This window comes from Chiloscyllium punctatum, chromosome 13 (genome assembly GCF_047496795.1).
Source record: "Chiloscyllium punctatum isolate Juve2018m chromosome 13, sChiPun1.3, whole genome shotgun sequence".
NCBI classification, from domain to species: domain Eukaryota; kingdom Metazoa; phylum Chordata; class Chondrichthyes; order Orectolobiformes; family Hemiscylliidae; genus Chiloscyllium; species Chiloscyllium punctatum.
In genome coordinates this window covers 92,590,480-92,608,436 of record NC_092751.1, presented here as the reverse complement: position 1 = coordinate 92,608,436, position 17,957 = coordinate 92,590,480, and the positions used below count along the sequence as shown (strand labels likewise).

Below are 17,957 nucleotides of genomic sequence, written 5' to 3'. Positions count from 1 at the left end.
GTTGACGAGCATGCGTAGCGATGAGGCTGCCGGCCGGCCGGCTGAGCAGGCGCACTGGGCTGCCGGTCGCTGTGCCCCCGCTTGAGGCTGCAGTCTCAATGGCGGTTGACGAGCATGCGTACCGATGAGGCTGCCGGCCGGCTGAGCAGGCGCCCTGGGCTGCTGCCGCTGGTGGGAGGAAACCGGGGTGTCTCCGTCTAGGCCGGACCCGGTCAGGCCCGGCCTGGTGGTACTGGAACCAGCAGTGGCGTGCGCTGAGGGCGGAGGGGATGGGGCGGCTCGCGAGTCAGAGCTGGGGCCGTCACCTTTTACTTTCAGATCCAGGAGGATCTTCCTGCAGAAGGAGGACGAATTCTTCGAAGTAGGTGGCGGCACATGAATTAAACCGAAACCCTGTGTCCCGGGGGTGGGGAATGTTGGTGTCCGTCCAACAGCAGTGAAACCGGTCAGGTCATTCCCCCCTCACTGCTGTTTGTGTGAACTTGCTGTGCGGAAATTGGTGTGGTGTTTCCTTTATAAGTGAGACGTTGCATCTCTCTAGCGCTTTTCACAATTTCAGGGCATCCCCAAGTGCTATGCAGCCACTGAAATGGCTGAATAACGCAAGCGAGATCCCACAAGCAGCACTATGATTAGAACAAAAACGTTTGAGGATTTCCTTTCTGATAGCTTTCTCTTGGAGATCAGGTTTGATGAAGGATCCAAAAAGTTGAGTGCTTGCAGTTGTGGAGAGGTTCACTAGTTAGAATGCAGGCGAACGCTCCAGTTACATGGAATAGAAGAATCACAGAATTCCTACAGTCTGGAAACAGGTCACTCGGCCCAACAAGTCCACACTGACCCTCTGAAAGCCTTACCCTATCCCTGTGTTTCCCATGCCTAATCCACCTAACCCAAACACCCCTGGTCACTTTGAACATATGGGCATGGTCAATCGTACTACCCTGCACGTCTTTGGACTGTGGGAGGATACTAGACCACCTGGAGGAAAGCCACACAGACACAAGGAGAATGTGCAAACTGCACAAAGGCAGTCGCCCGACGGTGGCCATGATTTGGAGGAGCCATTGTTGGACTGGAGTGGACAATGTTAAAAACCATATAATGTCAGGTTATAATCCAACAGGATTATTTAGAAGCACCAGCTTTCGAAGCACTGCTTCATCAGGTGGTTGTGAAGCAGGACTATAAGACACAGAATTAATAGCAAAAGAGTACAGTGTCATGCAGCTGAAATGATATATTGAACAAACCTAGATTATTAAGTCTTTCATCTTTTAGAATGGGTTTGCTGCTTTTGCTTCTTTAATATGTAAATCCCAGAACTATTTTTAAGTCACATTCTCAGGATTGCTTAAAGTTTTATATCAAAAGGTGATATCTCAGCTCAGACATTGTATTAAAGATATGAGGTTAGATCTGTCTGCATCCCAGTCTTGAGTCAGACTGGTTCTATTTCCAAAATGAAATTTACAAAATATTGCATGGATTGATTGCCTGCAGGTTCTGCGTTTTCTTCAGCAATATAGAATGTATCTGCAAATATCTGCCCCAGAGTGGAATCAACCACTACCAGGTCAATACCAGGTCCCTGGTATTGTGAGGCAGTGCTAACCACTGAGCCACCATTCTGTTAAGTATAAAAACTATTTATGGACATGAAGGGGTTTGTAGTTTTAAAAAAAAAACTATAGATCTATAATGTTCAGTTTATACTGAGCCAATGCCTTCTAATACATTTGTGCATCCAAGTCAGCATTGTGATGAAGCTGCTCCTTTAACAAGGTTGTACTGACCTTGCCTTTTTTTTCCAAAGTGGTCGTAAACGACACAGACTCCGAAAAGTCTGGGGTTGAAGGGTTTTAGGGTCAATTTGATAATAGCTAACAGATACTGTCTCAGGCAGAAGGCTTTCAGGTTTTAAAAAGGAAAACTTGTACAGTGAAAGGGGACTGGCCAGTTCTCCCAGCTCAGCTTTTCTCTCATTTGGTTTGGTTTTTAGCAGTAGTGTGGGGAACCAAAGTAAGCAGATCCAGACTGGTTCTCTCTGACTTCTCTTCTGTAAGAACCCGTGTTTGATTTTACCTTTTGTGCCAAGGGATGTTTTTTGGGTTTGTTGCAAATATTTTGAACAGCATCATTAAGTTGGGATGATTTGTTGGGTTTTCAGAGAGGTTACGTTATCCGTATTCTGTTTTTCTGTTGTTTGTGTTTTATTTAGCAATCTTGTAAATAAATTCTGTTGTGCTTAAAACTAAGTGGTTTGACCAGTGGCATTTCTCCTGGAATATCCACTTTACACCTGCTTAAGACTAGCAAACCTAGGATCTGGGCTACCTTCTTGAAATATTTTGAGGAGTCTGGCCTGGTCCATAACAGATTTCGGGCTGTTTGCGCAATTTGTACTGTAGTTCCAAATTGGGATTCGGGTTGTTGGACTCGAAGGCAGATAGTGGTAGACATTAGTATTTTTTGTTCTGGGTGTTGAATTTGGTTGATTTAAACAGTGCTTGGGAAAGCAATGGCTCTTTTTGTCACCAAGGGTTTTCTAGGGTGGACAAAGTGACCTTGGGGGTTTTGCAAAAGGTGATTAAGGCCAAGCTGCTGGAATTAACAGACAAGCTGGAGCTGCCTCCTTATGTGAAGAAAGGAGAGATAATTACAGCAATAGCTCAGCATTTAAATTTACTGGAAACCCATCAGCTGGTTGGAGGTTGGTTAAGGAGGAAGGGTCAGATCTTCTTAAACTTTACCTTTTCAGGTACATAGTTTATTCGCATAGTCCAGGAGCAGCAGGTAAAGAGGTTACAATATTAAGAGAAACAGGATCCTCTCATCTGTGATGCTGAAAGATGAGATATATACTTCTGGAGGACTATTGCCAGAAAAGATACTAGTAACAGGAATTCACAGTGAGACAAGAAGTGCTCAACTATGTAAATGGAGGTTAGAGTGTCCAGTGAAGAGTGGGGAATTCGTGGTAGGAGTACAGGATAAACTCTCAGCTCCAGGAATACAGTTTTTCCTTGCTAATGATATAGCTGATTCACCAGTAGGAGTGTGTCTACTGTGGTTGAAAAGCCGGTGGAAATTCAGGCAACTGAACTATTGCAGGGCACATATCCTGGGATTTTTCTTGACTGTGTGGTAACGAGATCAAAGTCACCAGTTGAAACATGAGAGACTAAAGAATACAGATAAGAAAGTTGAAGGGGAATTAGCAGAGACCCTGTTTGCGAGTTTTGAGAAGATTTGTAGCTTACGTTGAGGTTCTGGATGTAGGTTTGCTCGCTGAGCCAAAAGGTTCATTTTCAGACGCTTCGTCACCATACGAGGTAACATCATCAGTGAGTCTCTGGAGGCAGCCCTGGTGATATGGCCCGCTTTCTATTTGTGTGTTTAGGTTAATGCAATAGACTACCAATGGCCAGACACAATACAACAAGCCATAGGCATTAGACAGCAACAAACACAGAAAATGAAAAAACTCGACAAGCTCACACGAAATAACAATACAGACAGTACAGAAGATTGGATTCTAAAAACCTATCTGACCGACCCTTAACAGACACTGAGAAAGCTGCCTTAGTAAGAGTATTAAGCTACAACTTCCAGGATGCGGACAAGAAAGATATCTTAGCTTTAGAAACAACACTGAAAGACAACCAACTCTCAGAGGAAACCCTGCAAACCATCAGACAGACAGTTGCACCAACATTAAGCAGGAAAAAGGAAGGCAACACAGTCTATACACAAGAAAGGGAAGCGCTAGAAAGACTAAAGAAAGATAAAAATATTATCCTACTTGCAGACAAAGGATGCTTGACAGTCATTTTAAATCGAAGAGACTACATTGAGAAAGCAAACTCACTACTTGCAAACACCAACACTTACCAACAAGTGGCAATAGACCCAACCCCACAGCGAGAGAACTGAATCACAGCCCTACTCAAAAACTTCAGAGATCTGGAGAAATAAATAAGACTGACTTCCAAAATATGAAACCAGACTGATCCAACACACCACGCTTCTACAGATTACCCAAAATTCACAAACCAGGAACCCCACTCAGACCCATAGTCTCACTACCTGGAACACTAACTTACAGATTGGCCAAGGAGTTACACCAAAGACCAAAACACTTATTGGAAGACACGCTCCACTTCATCCACTCCACCCAAGAATTCCTGAAGACCATCAAAGACACCAAGATAGAAGAGGACAAAATAATGGTCTCCTTTGATGTAACATCCATCAACATCAACCTGACCAAGGAAACACTGTCTACCCTATTATAAGAACCAAAGACACATACGCCAAACACCACCAACTTCATCAGCAAGGACAATGTCATCAAGCTAGTGGACCTATGCCTTACCACTCACTTCACCTTCAACAACAAAACCTACAGACTCATGAGATCTCCGATATCACGGTTTATAGCAGAAGCGGTAATGCAGAGACTTGAATAAACAGCTCTGACAACCATTCAGTCCAAACTTTGGTTCTGCTACGTGGATGACACCTTTGTCATCACTAAAAGAAACAAATTAAAGGAAACCTTCAAGACCATCACTAATGCACTTACTGGCATAAAATTCACTAAAGAGGAGGAAAACAACATCAAGCTGCCATTCCTCAATGTCGCAATAGAGTGAACAGCCAATGGGGAACTTCAAACCAGTGTCTACAGGTAAACAACACATACTGACTAAATCCTGAACTGCAGAAGCAATCATGCCAACACCTATAAACAAAACTGCATTAGAACATTATTTCAATGAGCCACCACACACTGGAGTGCAGAGGAAAATCACCTATACAGTGTATTAAAAAAAAGTGTACCCAATGAACACAGTCTGCCGATTTCTCAGCAACAAACCCCAACAAGTAGACAAAACATGTCCAGAAACCCTAGCCATTCTTCCCTACATCAAAGACATCTTGGAAATGACTGCCAGACTACTCAGACCTCTTGGCATCATGGTAGCCCACAAACCCACCAACACACCAAAACAGCAGCTAATGAACTTGAAGCACCCTATACAGATAACAAGCAAAACTAATGTTATTTACAAAATACCTTGCAAGAACTGTAACAAACACTACATTGGACAAACAGGCAGAAAACTAGCCACCAGGATACAGGAACATCAACTGACCACAAAACAACATGATCAACTCTCACTAGTATTCTTACATACAGATGAGGGAGGACAACACATCCATCCCAGGACAAGTCAAATAGAGACTTGCACAGAAATTTCTAGAAACATGACATTCCAACCAGAACTCTATCAACACACACATTGAGTTGGACCTCATTTATCACCTCCTGAGGAAAAGAACAGGAAATTATGTCACCACAGGACATGGCATCACCAACCCAAAGAAACCTAGACACGTAAATAGAAAACTGGCCAAACCACCAGGTCTTCATCCGGAAGCTCATTGATGATGTTACCTAGTATAGTGATGAAACGTCTGAAAATGAACCTTCCAGCTCAGTGAGCAAACCTACATCCAGTGACCCTGTTTGATCAGATGATTGAGACAAGCCAGGAGCAGATAGATGACAAAGAAGGCATCTTTAGCTCAGGTAAATTGATTGAATTACAGCAGAAAGATGAAAAGTTAAAGTGATTGTATCAAAAGGCATGCACAGAAAAAGAATCTGAATGTATCCTTGATGAGAAATAGCAGAATTTCATCAAATTGTATAGCTAGTGGTTATAGAAAGGAGGTGAGTAGTGCACAAGCTACCTCAAAAGGGTCATTTAGGAGTGAGAAAAACTCAAGCTAAAATACAAAAACATTTTTACTGGCCTGGGCTGCACAAGGATGTAGTTGAATTTTGCCAGACATGTCATCACAGGTAATTGGAAAACCACAGGCAGTAATAAAACCTGCAACTTTAATCCCTATTCCCTCATCTGAGGAACCTTTCACAAGAGTCTTAATTGAATGTGTAGGTCCCATACCTCAAACAAAGTGGGAATCAGTATTTGTTAACAAAAATGGATGTGAGGACTAAATTTCCAGAAGCTGTTCCATTATGCAATATCACAGCTAAAAGGATTGTAGAGGAATTACTCAAATTTTTTACTAGTTATGGACTACGAACAGAGATACCATTAGATCAAGGGTCAACTTCACATCAAAATTATTCAAGAGAATTATAGACAGCATTTAAAAGTATCGCAGCATACAATGAAACAAGAAGCAGACAAGAAATCAAAAAATTCACAAATTTTGCTTTTGGGGATAAGGTATTAGTGTTACTTCCAGTGATAAGTGAACCTTTAAAAGCAAGGTTTAGTGGACCTTATCAGGTCAAAAGGAAATTGAGTGAGGTGAACTAGATAGGGACTCCAGACAGAAAGAAATCCCACAAAGTGTGTCATGTGAATATGATCAAAAGCTATTTTGACAGGGAAGGGAGAGCAAGAGGAGAGTGTGTTGTTGATTACAACACAGAGGGAAGAACCAAGTTCAGAATATTCGGAATTGGACAATGAGGAAGTTGTCAAAAATTGGGATAAATTACTGAGTTACCTTCCAGAGGAAAATCAAAATGACCTGAAAGAGTTATCGCTATCACGTGGGGCGATAAGTGAAAATAAGCCGTGAACTAGTAACCTAAATATACATGATGTAGATTTAGGAGATACTGTTACAATTAAGCAATACCCTTTTCGGCATAACCCTTTAAAGTTGACACAGGTTCAAAGGAGATTAAAAGCATGCTCTAAGACAACATAATCGAGTGAGTTACAGTGACTGGAGCTCACCCTTAGTATTGATTCTGAAACCAGATGGTACCCAATGGTTATGTGTGGACTATTGCAAAGTCAGTGCAGTTACAAAGACTGCTGCGTATCCAATTCCATGTTTGGAAGACTGTGTTGAGAAGGTGGGACAAACAGCTTCTATTTCTAAGTTGGACTTGCTCAGATGATACTGGGAGTTACCTTTGTCAGAAAGAGCGAAGGCAGTTTTAGTTTTCACAGTGTTGAATGGACTGTATCAGTTTAAAGTCATGCCATTTGGCATGAAAAAGGCACCAGCCACATTTTGGAGTCTAACCAATAAGGTCACTGCATTACCCAACTGTGTCATATATATCGATGACCAGGATTTTTTTCACTCACGGAAGGAACATTTACAACATTTATCAAACTTATTCGATTGACTTCAGAAGGCAGACTTGGTGATAAACCTGACTAAAAGTGAATTTGCCAAATCCCAAGACCTTCCTGGGCCATGTTATCAAAAACAAAGGTAATTGGAAAGTTTCCCATACCATTGACAAAAAGAGCAGTACTACATTTCTGGGATTGAGTGGATTTTCTCGAAAATTTGTACCAAATTTTAGCAGTGTGGCTGCTCCAACTCACTGAATTGCTAAAGAACGGCAATTCAGTGGATAGCGAACTGTCAAAAGGCATTTGACAGCCTGAAAGCTGTATTAACCACTGCCCTAGTATTGGGCACACCTAATTACGCAAAGCCATTCAAGGTGGCTATTGATGCAAATGATGTGGGTGTCAGTGCTGTGCTCTTGCAAGATGACAGCGAAAAGGTATTTCTCCAAGAAGTTGAGCATTCATCAGCAGAAATATTCAATGTTTGTTTGAGAAGGAGACTTTGGTTTTGGCATTATTACATTTCAGTGTTTATGTTACCGGTTTCTGAAACAATCATATGCACTGATCATAACCCATTGAAATTTATGGATAAATTTAAGGACAAAAATACCAGACTGTTTAGATAGAGCTGTTGTTATAACCACTCAATTTGAAAATTTTGCATGTGGCAGGCTGAGAAATTGCTGATGCATTGCCGAGATTTGAATGAGAAACTGAAGCAATCGATGACAGTAACATAGTTGTTGATGTTTGCACGTTTATAGTCAATGTAATGTATATGTGTGTTTTTGAGTGCTAACAATTTAGGTTTAAGGGGTTTTAAAATGAAGCCACCTTTGGATATTGATGGTTCATTTTTTTTAAGGGGGGAGGTGTAATGAAGCTGCTTCTTTAACAAGGTTATGCTGTCCTTGGCCTTTTTTTTCAGATTGGTCATAAACGACACAGACTCCAAAAAGTCTGGGGTTAAAGGGTTTTAGGGCCAATTTGATAATAGCTAACACATACAGCCTCGGGCAGAAGGCTTTCAGGTTTTAAAAAGGAACACTTGTACAGTGAAGGATGGGGTGGTCAATTCTCCCAGCCTAGCTTTCCTCTGGTTTGGTTTGGTTTTTCGCAATAGTGTAGGAAAGAATGCTGCTGGACCCAAAGGAACAGGTCCAAGCTGGTACTCTCTCTCCCTGACTTCTGTCCTGTAAGACCCTATGTCTGATTTTATCTTTTATGCCAAGGGATGTTTATGGGGATTGTTGCAAGTATTTGGAACAGCATCATTAAGTTGGGATGATCTGTTGGGTTGTTGGAGAGGTTACATTATTCAGTATTCTGTTTTCTGTTGTTTGTGTTTTATTCAGTAATCTTGTAAATAAATTCTCTTTTGTTTAAAACAAAGTGGTTTGATCAGCAGCATTTCTCCTAGAATATCTACTTTACACCTGCTTAAAACAACTAGCAAAGTTAGGGTCTGGGCTATCTTGAAATGTTTTGAAGGGTCTGGCCTGGTCCATAACAGCATTAAGGTACCTTCCAGCACCACTAATCCATAACAGCATTAACCAAGTTAGCCAACCTATTAAGGGTCAAATTTTTGACTTTTGTTAAATTTACTAGAAAGCAATGTGAACTGTATAACCTCCAAGCTAGATATTATTTTTTGGATCATGGGATAATGCAGCCAATTTGCATCGATGCCTAGATGCACTTAGATAGTGACTGAAAGGATTGTCATGCTGCAACAAATATGTTTCCTTATCCTTGGAACTAAATTACCTTCAGAATAAATGGAGTTGAAATTTGCCTTGCTAAAGATAAATTAAATCTCATGGACAGCTTTAGCCGATTGTAGCATTCAGTTACATTGTTAGATATTGTTTTTAGTTGTAAAGAAAAGTTATATTCTGACAATATGAGCATAAAGTAAAAGGCAAAACGTTACTATGGGATGCCTTATTGGATGATTTGCTGGCAGTCAAAACATGGAGAGTGTGTCCTTGGCTAGTCAGGTGTTGTGATAAGTTTCGATGGAAGCTATTAAGGTAGCACAGTTGATAGCTTTGTGTCGTCTGATTGCATTATCTCCAGTTGGGGTTCACTGTCTCATCCAACAGTTGCACTGACTTGGCGTACCAGCACATTACTGTGTTTGATCAGTGTTGATAAAATTAGCCAATAGCTTATTGTTGCTTACCTTCTGCTACAAGAAGGTAGTGGAAGGTAAGCAACCTTTACACTAATAAGAATTAAAGTTTGTAAGTAACTGACTAACTTTTAACTACTAAAATTGGCACTCCTCAAACCAATGATTTACATAAAATAATTTAACCTTTAATTTTGTTTTAGGATGGCGATGTCCATAGACATTTATATCTGCAAAATTCTATAACAAGTGTGGGAGAAGTGGAAAGACCCAAGTAAGCAAAGCTGTTTGCTTTTGAGGATTCCTGCTTTATTAACTGTATTGTACCAAAGCTATGTTAATTTTCCCTTATTCCTTTCATAAAGAATTAACTTATGTATATTTGTGTATGTGTGTTTAAAAAATCTAGGGTTTCTGAATTCTGTTGCCAAATAGCTGGTTGCAGTCAACTGTTTGATGCCTTAGAAAACTACGAACATCATTATAATACATTCCATCGCAACGTCTGTTCCTCCTGCAAGCGCTCTTTCCCTTCCAGTCATCTGCTAGATATTCATATCCTGGAATGGCATGACTCGTTTTTCCAAATTCTGGCAGCTAAACAGAACATGGTAAGTGATCGTGAAACTCTAAATCCTGAGTTGTTCACTGGTGTCTGTTAGATCTGTCAGTATTTGCGTACAATGTATTGAATTGGCTGAATGCCATGCAGATCCACGTGCACTTATCTGTGAACAGAGACAGGATGATCCAGGCAGGGGAATCTCAATAATTTCTATTGATGCAATACAGTGATGATGTATAGTTTAGATACTGCCAGCTTAGGGTATATTGTGACCGTTGAGGGAAAAAATGAGAGCAAATACTTTGAAAAGATATATCGTAATACAGATTAGTCAAGATAAGATTATGGGAAAAGAACTGTGTAAGAATCGCGCATTCAAAGTGAGGGCTATTTAGGAGTCTTTTTATTCTTCCCTAACATCAGAGATTGCGTTTGTAATTGCTACTAGAATCGAAGGTTGTAGCAATTCCATAAGGAAATTCCATTAACAATATGAGAGGTGAGTTTCCATGTGAGGTTAAATGAAGGAAAGTTGGACATTAATATTCCCACGGTGTTATTCACATCCTTATTGGTTCATATTCTATCAAAGAACCCCTGGCCCTGACTACTACCTTGATCCACTGAAGAGGATTTGGGGAGATTTATATTTGTGAAATCTCTGGATATTCAACAGTCAGCTGCAGTCACAAACCCACTTGATACTTAGCAAAACTGAAATTCTTCAAGAGGAGGAGGAATAAGGCTTGGTAGTACTCAATGCTTTTCATACCTCCACTATGCAGAGTAGTGGTCTTACGGTGGTGGTGGTAGTTTTAACTAATTCAATATAATTTATTAAAACCTTGGTATCCAGGCCAACAACACAAATTATGACCAAATTACAAAAAACTGCTGAACGTGGACTGTAAGTCTCGGTCTATAAAGACATGCAGCAAGTTATCTAGCTACCTTCCATTTACTGAAAGAGAACTCTATTAAGTCACAACTCTTGATTTTTCAAACTTGGAACACCAGCCTTTGATCCATACTTTGTGCGATGCAAGCAAACATAATTTTTAACTTGAAAAAACATTGTGAAAACAACTTTAGTCAGTCAACAACATCAGCAAACCCTAGTCTTTACTGACAAGAGAGAGCACTTTGCTTAATTACCATGATTTAAGGACTGTCCAATCTATGGCACAGAAAACCTTTTCTCACATGACACTTGTTTTTTTCTAACTAATGAGCTTGTGATTTTTTCTTTTTTTGTCCTGTAACTTGATTCGAATGTTTCCCATGGAGGCTGTCACCTATTGCCTGATGAATTCTCCTTTATTTTGCAGTATTTTAGCATTGTCTTTTTGGTGATTTTCAATTGTGAGCTTGTTGCCCTTTAGGGGAAGCAATGATACAGTGGTAATGTCACTGGACTACTAATCCAGAACCCTAGGCTAATGTTCTATGGACATGAATTCAAACTCCACTATGGTGGATGATGTGATTTGAATTCAATAAAATTCCAGAATAAAAGAAGCTGTCCTCATAGAAACTTATGAGACTATTGTTGGTTATTGTAAAAACTGATTTGCTTCACTAATGTTCTTCTTAGAGAACAAAATCTGCCATCTTTCCTGGTCTGGCCTAGGTTTCACTCCAGACCCACAGCAATGTGTTTGACTTGTAACTGTCCTCCGGGCAATTAGGGATGAGCAGTAACTACTACTTTAACCTGCAATGCCCACATCCTAAATTATTTAAATAGTATCGCAGCCGATATGGATCCAGCAGTCCTTCAGTGATGTACTGAAGTGTCAATCTAGATTGTATGCTCAAGTCTCTATTAAACATATGACCTTCTGATCGTTTGTGCCAAATCTATAGTTAATGTAATCAGTATTTTCATGGTGATTAGACATGTAATAAATAAGGAAATAAAACTACTTGGTTTGTTAAAGTGAGTGACTGATACAGGTAAAAGATAGATGCTGCACAAGTGTTAATTGATTAAATCACTGACCCTGTGCCCAATTGCAGCAGGAAAGAAATGGACAGCGTGCTTCATGACCATGAATGTATTTAGATTATAGAATGTTTAATATATTAGTGTTGCCAAGTTGGCTGTTATCTTCTGTCTTTAAGAATGCAAATGAAATGTCCACTAATGTCATTGATGTCTATTAGATTGATTTCCTTTCTTGGAGAACCTTTTGAGAATTTTCAAGGGCATGCTGAGCAGATTTCCTATGATAGTGTGGGAAGATTCAAAGTCATGACCCCTCATTGTCCCCAAGTTGGGATTTATATGCCACAGTCCACAGAGCAATATGAAATTTATCTCCAAATTCATGCCATCTTACCTCCTGATAGTGTGTCTCTCGAAAGATCAGTATGTTTGTAATTGAAGTGCTTTCTTTGATTTTCCAGTATCTGTGTTTGGTAGAGAGTTGTACAGAAAAATTCAAGGCTTTCAGTGACCGGAAAAAGCATATGATCAAAGTTCATGGTTATCCATCTGACTTTAGATTTGACAAACCAAAGAAACCTAAATGGTAAGGACATTTTTCCTTGTGGGGTTTGCACTACACTTGTGGGGATAAATTAATAAACTAAATAAGTGTAGCATCTCAGTAAGACACCTATCGTTCTCAAATATATTCCTTTACAATTGAACTTCAATGGCTTATTATCTTAGAATGTATTCTAGCTGCTAAACAATCAGTTGATATTTCTTTGCCATTTTTTATTACTGGACATTTCTTGATAAACTTGAGGTAAAGAAGTTTCAGTTAATGCTGCTTAAGCAAATCCAATAAAATCATAGAATAACACAGCACAGAAAGAGACCATTTGATCCATCTTGCTTGCACTGGCATTTTGGCAACATTATTGAATTAATCACATTCTCTTTCCCCCAAGTCTGGTACTTTGCTATTCAGATATTTATACAATTCTCGTTTTGAATGTTAATATTGAATCTACAGCCACTCACTTTCCAGTATGTGTATTCCTGATCGCAAGTGCCCATTTTGTTTAAAAAAAAAATTGTCACATCTGGTTATTTTTGCATTCTCATTGTTGGTGAGTTTCTTGTCACTGGAAACAATTTCTCTTCCTTTGATCTATCAAATCATTCACTATTTTGAACATCTCCCTCAAACTTTTCCTTAAACTTCCCTGTTCTAAGAAGGCCAATGCCAGTTTCTCCACAGAACTGAAGTCTCTCAGTTTTGGTGCCCTCTAATAGAATCAGTCCTGTATCCTGCATTAGGCCCTTGCTTAAATCCCAAAGTTTGTACAGTGCCCAGAACTGAATAGTATACACCAATTGTGGCCTAACCAGTCTAAGTAAAGTATAACTTCACTTTTTTTTTACTCTGTACGGTTAATTGTACAATTAACAATTAAGTAGCAAAGTCAGGATTCTTTCTTTTTTTTAAAAAAAGACCCCACTCCCTATTTACTGCCATGGCCTAAGATTTGTATGCGTAAACCTCAGATCTCCCTGGTAATGTAATAAAATTGTATGATCCAGTTACTATTGCTCCTCTGCATGCTTTCTCCTAAAATATTTTAAATCTCATCTTAACATTGAATTTAATTTGCCACATATCTACCATTTCATCAATCTATATTCTCTCCAGAACTCTGATACTATCTGTTAATTACAACTACAAAGTTTAAAATATTGTTTTACATACAAGTCCAGTGTGCTTGTATCAAAACGTTAGTAGTCCTATTACCAGCCCTTTGGTAACACCATTGAATAATTCCCTCATCCTGAAAGGCTACCAATCACCATTATTCTCTACTTTCTGCCCCTTAACAATGTTGCTACTGTCCCTTTAATGGGCTTTAATTTTTGCACTTGACAAATGCCTTTTAAAAGTTTATAAGCACAACCATCTTCATCAACCCACTCCACAACTTCATCAAAGAACTCAATTCAAGTTAGTCAATCACAACTTGTCTAAAACACCACTATGCTTGCTTCTATTTATAAACTCATGCTTTGCTATGCACTAACTAATTTTGCTTTGGATTAACCCAATGTCACTCCTTAGCCAAATTCCATTCTAGGCTGAATTTTCTATCTCACAAAAGCAGTTCTAATAATTATTTAGAAGATATGCATGCATGATATATTAGCATCTCAATTTTGAGAAACTGAGTCACAGACAGAAACATGCATTATATACATAGAATTGTGAGAGTAATCCTTCATTGCTGTTGGTTGTGAGGCTGAGTATCACCTGAAGTTGTCCCTCATTATGGTGGTTGATGTGTTTGCCCTGGATCACCTTAGTGATTGCATCTGCGGTAAGCGGTTGCAGCTAAAGGAATTTTAGATCCAAATGAAGGAGTTGCAGAGGTTGAGCCACATCAGGGAAGGGCAACATTAGTTGAACACTTGGCTCCAGGATGCAGTCAGAGCTTTCAGACCAGTTCATTCAAAATCAAATTTGTTCTGTGATCAGGATCAGAAAGGTGTAACTTCAGGTGAGGCAGGTATGGGGTCACAGAGAGTGGTGATTGAGGAGCTTCAACCGCTGCAATTGTCCAGCTGCTGAGGTTCCTGCAAGCTATATGGACGAGACTAGGGACTACAGGTAGAGTGAGGCGACTGCTCCTATATCTTACAGTCTGTAAGCCTAACCCTAGCCACTACACCAGAAGGGTCCTCATGCAAGTATAGTTATTTGACCTTCAGTTTTTTGGCTCAATTACAGCATGAAATTAAATCCCCTAGTCTGATGGCGAATATGATTAGCACTGAATCCTTGCAACAGCCACAGAGCATTCTAGGAATGAGATGTAATCTGATTATAGATCCTAATGACATATAGGAATATGGAGATAGTTTAGGAAATTAGCATTGTAATAGACAATTAGCCACGATCTAAATGATGGGAGGGGTTTAAAGAGCAGGGTAGTGTATTGCTGCTCCTATATATTCTAAGCAGCCCAGTTCAGCTTAGCCACGTGACACTAAATGCCTTAGTCTCAGACAGGCTGTGTTTCTATTCCCATTTAAAAAAATAAGTGCTAAAGATGAATTTGAAGTCATAGACCCACTTTGGTTATGCTGCTCTTCAACATGACAGTTCAGTAAAATAAACATGTTATTTTCTTCCCTGCCAACAGTAATCAAAAGAATCAGAGTTCACATGACATAGAAATGGAAACATCCAGTTGTCAAAAAGAAGCAAATGATACTTCCTGCAGAACATCTACTGAATCAATGGATTATGCTCCTGCAGAAACAATGGAAGCTGACAGTCCATCAATGTCAGAAGAGAAATCCAGTATTCCCAAAGTGCAGCAAAGGCCTTCCTTCTCTTACAAGTTACTATTCCTCTATCATCTTAACTTTTACTTTCTAAAATAGTGGGATTGTAAGCATTAAGTACATATTATCTCTATTTAAAACAAATAGAGTAAATTGCGGTCAACTTATATTGTCATTTCAATGTTAGCCAATGTGTGATTTTTTTTTAAATTCTCTTCATCATATAAAATATACAGGTTGGAACAAAAACAATAATTGGAAATTTGAAATAAAAACAAAATAATTGCTGGCTAAACTCCAAACTTTAGGCAGCATCAGCAGCAAGAAACAGAATTAACATTTCAGGTTGGTTGAACCTGAAATATTAACTCTGGTTTGTAATCATGTTGGGGGGATAAAATGCCAGAAGTTATAGAATTTTTGCAGCCGCTGTGCAGTTTCTCACCTACCCTACTGCATGTTTCCTCCAATCCCTTTCAAAGCTGCTAAAATTCAGTCGCACAGGTGCTATCAGTCCTCCAGTACCTCGTTCAAATGGCAGTTCCTTACATGTAATTAGTGAGTATTAGAAGATATTTACTTTGAGAGGTGTCAGAACTGAACCCATGTCCTTGCCTGGCATCAAAACATTTGCATTCCAGCAAGTGTGATTGAGGTCACACATAGAAGTGGGAACCTGGGCTGGGCTTTTATTTTATTCCACCTCCATAAACGTAAGCCCTGAAGCCAGTTTACACAACCACAACTACCTTGGTTGAGATGTGGTAACTTAGTAAAGACTGAGAGAAAAATCCTGATCATTCTTGATCTCAATGGCTCATTTTTCTATTTTGTTTTCTTTTTAGGGTACCAACAACAATTTGTTTTGGCCATGGATCAGTGCGCGGCTTTAAGAACGCAAGGAAAAAGAAGTGATCTGTATTTCTAATTAACTTGTTGCTGGAGAGTTCAACGTTGTACTGTTGTACCGTCAAAGATTTCACTTCTAAATATGAACTTGGAAGAACATTTTGTCACAGTTCTCCTCGTGGATTTGAAGACTCTCAGCCTCTAAGAGGCAGTCTGCAATTATTAGTCATTGGGGACACAGGTGTTTTCTTTTAAAGAGATTGCACTTCTCAGAAAACATATGTATTTATTAATTACTGCCAAAATAAGTGCTTTTCATTTCCATCCATTTTTGTTAGAAACTAATCATTTCCAAGCCATTTCCATTATTTTTTGGATATTTCAAATAAAAATGTTGAAATTAGATTATATCATACGTGATTCCAAATGAGATGTTAAACCAAGGCCAAGTATGCCCCCTCATGTGGATTAAAAAAAAGCCCACAATACTTTGGTGAGAAAAGAAGTGGAGCTATCTCTGGTCTCCTAACCAATATTTATCCCTCAATCAACGTCATTATCACATCGCAGTTTGTGGAATCTTACTTTGTGCAAATCGGCTGCTGCAGTTCCCACATTACAAAAGTGACTACACTATAAAAGTACAGCAAGAATTTTATTAACTGATACCTATGGGACAAGGAGTGTGCCAATTGATCAAATGTTCCAGATAATCAAGAGGTACACATAACCGCAGTAAACCTTGATGAAGCAAATCTTTGAGACATCAGCATCTCTCAAAAAAAATCTACGTAAAAGCATCATCACACCTAAAATCAATGTAAAAATCCACAGTAAGTAGTAGAAATATAAGGGGAGGGGGAAACATATCTGTTATACTTTGTTTACAGCATAAATGTTTGGACACGTTGTTATTTGAGGTAATTATTTTTGCCAGTTTATCAAGAGTGCTGGTTGATAAGGTGCCTGTTAAAAAAGTTTACTCTAATTCATTGGCTCTCAAGTGCTTTGAGCTATTTGTTGGTCCTGAACGATGCTGTATCAGTGCAAGTTTTATTTTAATTGGTATCTTGCAGTCTAAATATTAATTTCCTGGTTATATTTTCAGATAGCTAAAAGGTACAAAAAAATTGAATATGCCAACAACTCATGTTTCTGCTGCTTTGCTCATTTGTTTTTACCAAATGAATCAAAATATGTTTGATTTATTTCTGTTTATTATTTGGATATTCTTTACTTATTAGGTAAGTCCTAATTTTGAGTTTTTAGTCCAATGGGTACTTGTCGGAGTAAAATCCAAGGAGGAAGAGATGTAACAAAGTGACGGGCTAACTGCAATAATGATATTGTTATACATAGATGGATATAGTTAAAAATATTTTGCACAATATATAAAATATGCAGCTGGCCCAAATTTGTAACAAAAAGAATTTGTCCTACTTTTAGTTATAGACTGAAATAAAGAAGATAATCATTTCAAATGAAAAGGCGGGAATGTAGAGTTGAAGTTTATCAGATTTCTTTGAATGATGGAGCAGAATTGATGGGCTGAATGGCCTCCTTCTGCTCCTATTTCCTATGGTCATATTAAATTAAAGCAAATTGCTGCAGATTCTGGGTACCTTTAATAAAAACAGAATGTGCTGGGGGGACTGAGTAGGTTTGGCTGCATCTATGGAGAGAGGAATAGAGTTAACATTTTGAATCAAATATGATTCTTCAGAAGTCTCATGGGTCCTGAGATGTTAAATCCGTTTTTCTTGCTACAGACGCTACCAGACTTAGTGGGTTTCTCCAGCACTTTGTTTTTATTTATGATAATTGAATTAACCATATGAAATATAGAAGGGGAAAGGTGTCACAGGAGCAACAATAAATTCAAAAGCTGCAAATTGAGCTGTATACTTGTGAAGTTATTTCTTTATTTTAACATAAATCTTGTTATGAATGCAGTCATGAACACCTTGGGTATAAAGGTCAGAAATA

General features: G+C 39.0%; 1 protein-coding gene across 1 annotated transcript; it reads left to right on the top strand.

Moving 5' to 3' along the window:
* Positions 1 to 10: 10 nt before the first annotated feature.
* Positions 11 to 16,476, top strand: znf511 (zinc finger protein 511). The gene is made up of 7 exons (XM_072582886.1): positions 11 to 65; positions 147 to 361; positions 9,489 to 9,559; positions 9,695 to 9,896; positions 12,260 to 12,384; positions 14,978 to 15,178; positions 15,968 to 16,476. Exons 1-7 carry the CDS (start codon positions 11 to 13, stop codon positions 16,035 to 16,037), a joined length of 939 nt encoding a protein of 312 aa, XP_072438987.1. The 3' UTR covers positions 16,038 to 16,476.
* The last annotated feature ends 1,481 nt before the right edge of the window (positions 16,477 to 17,957 follow it).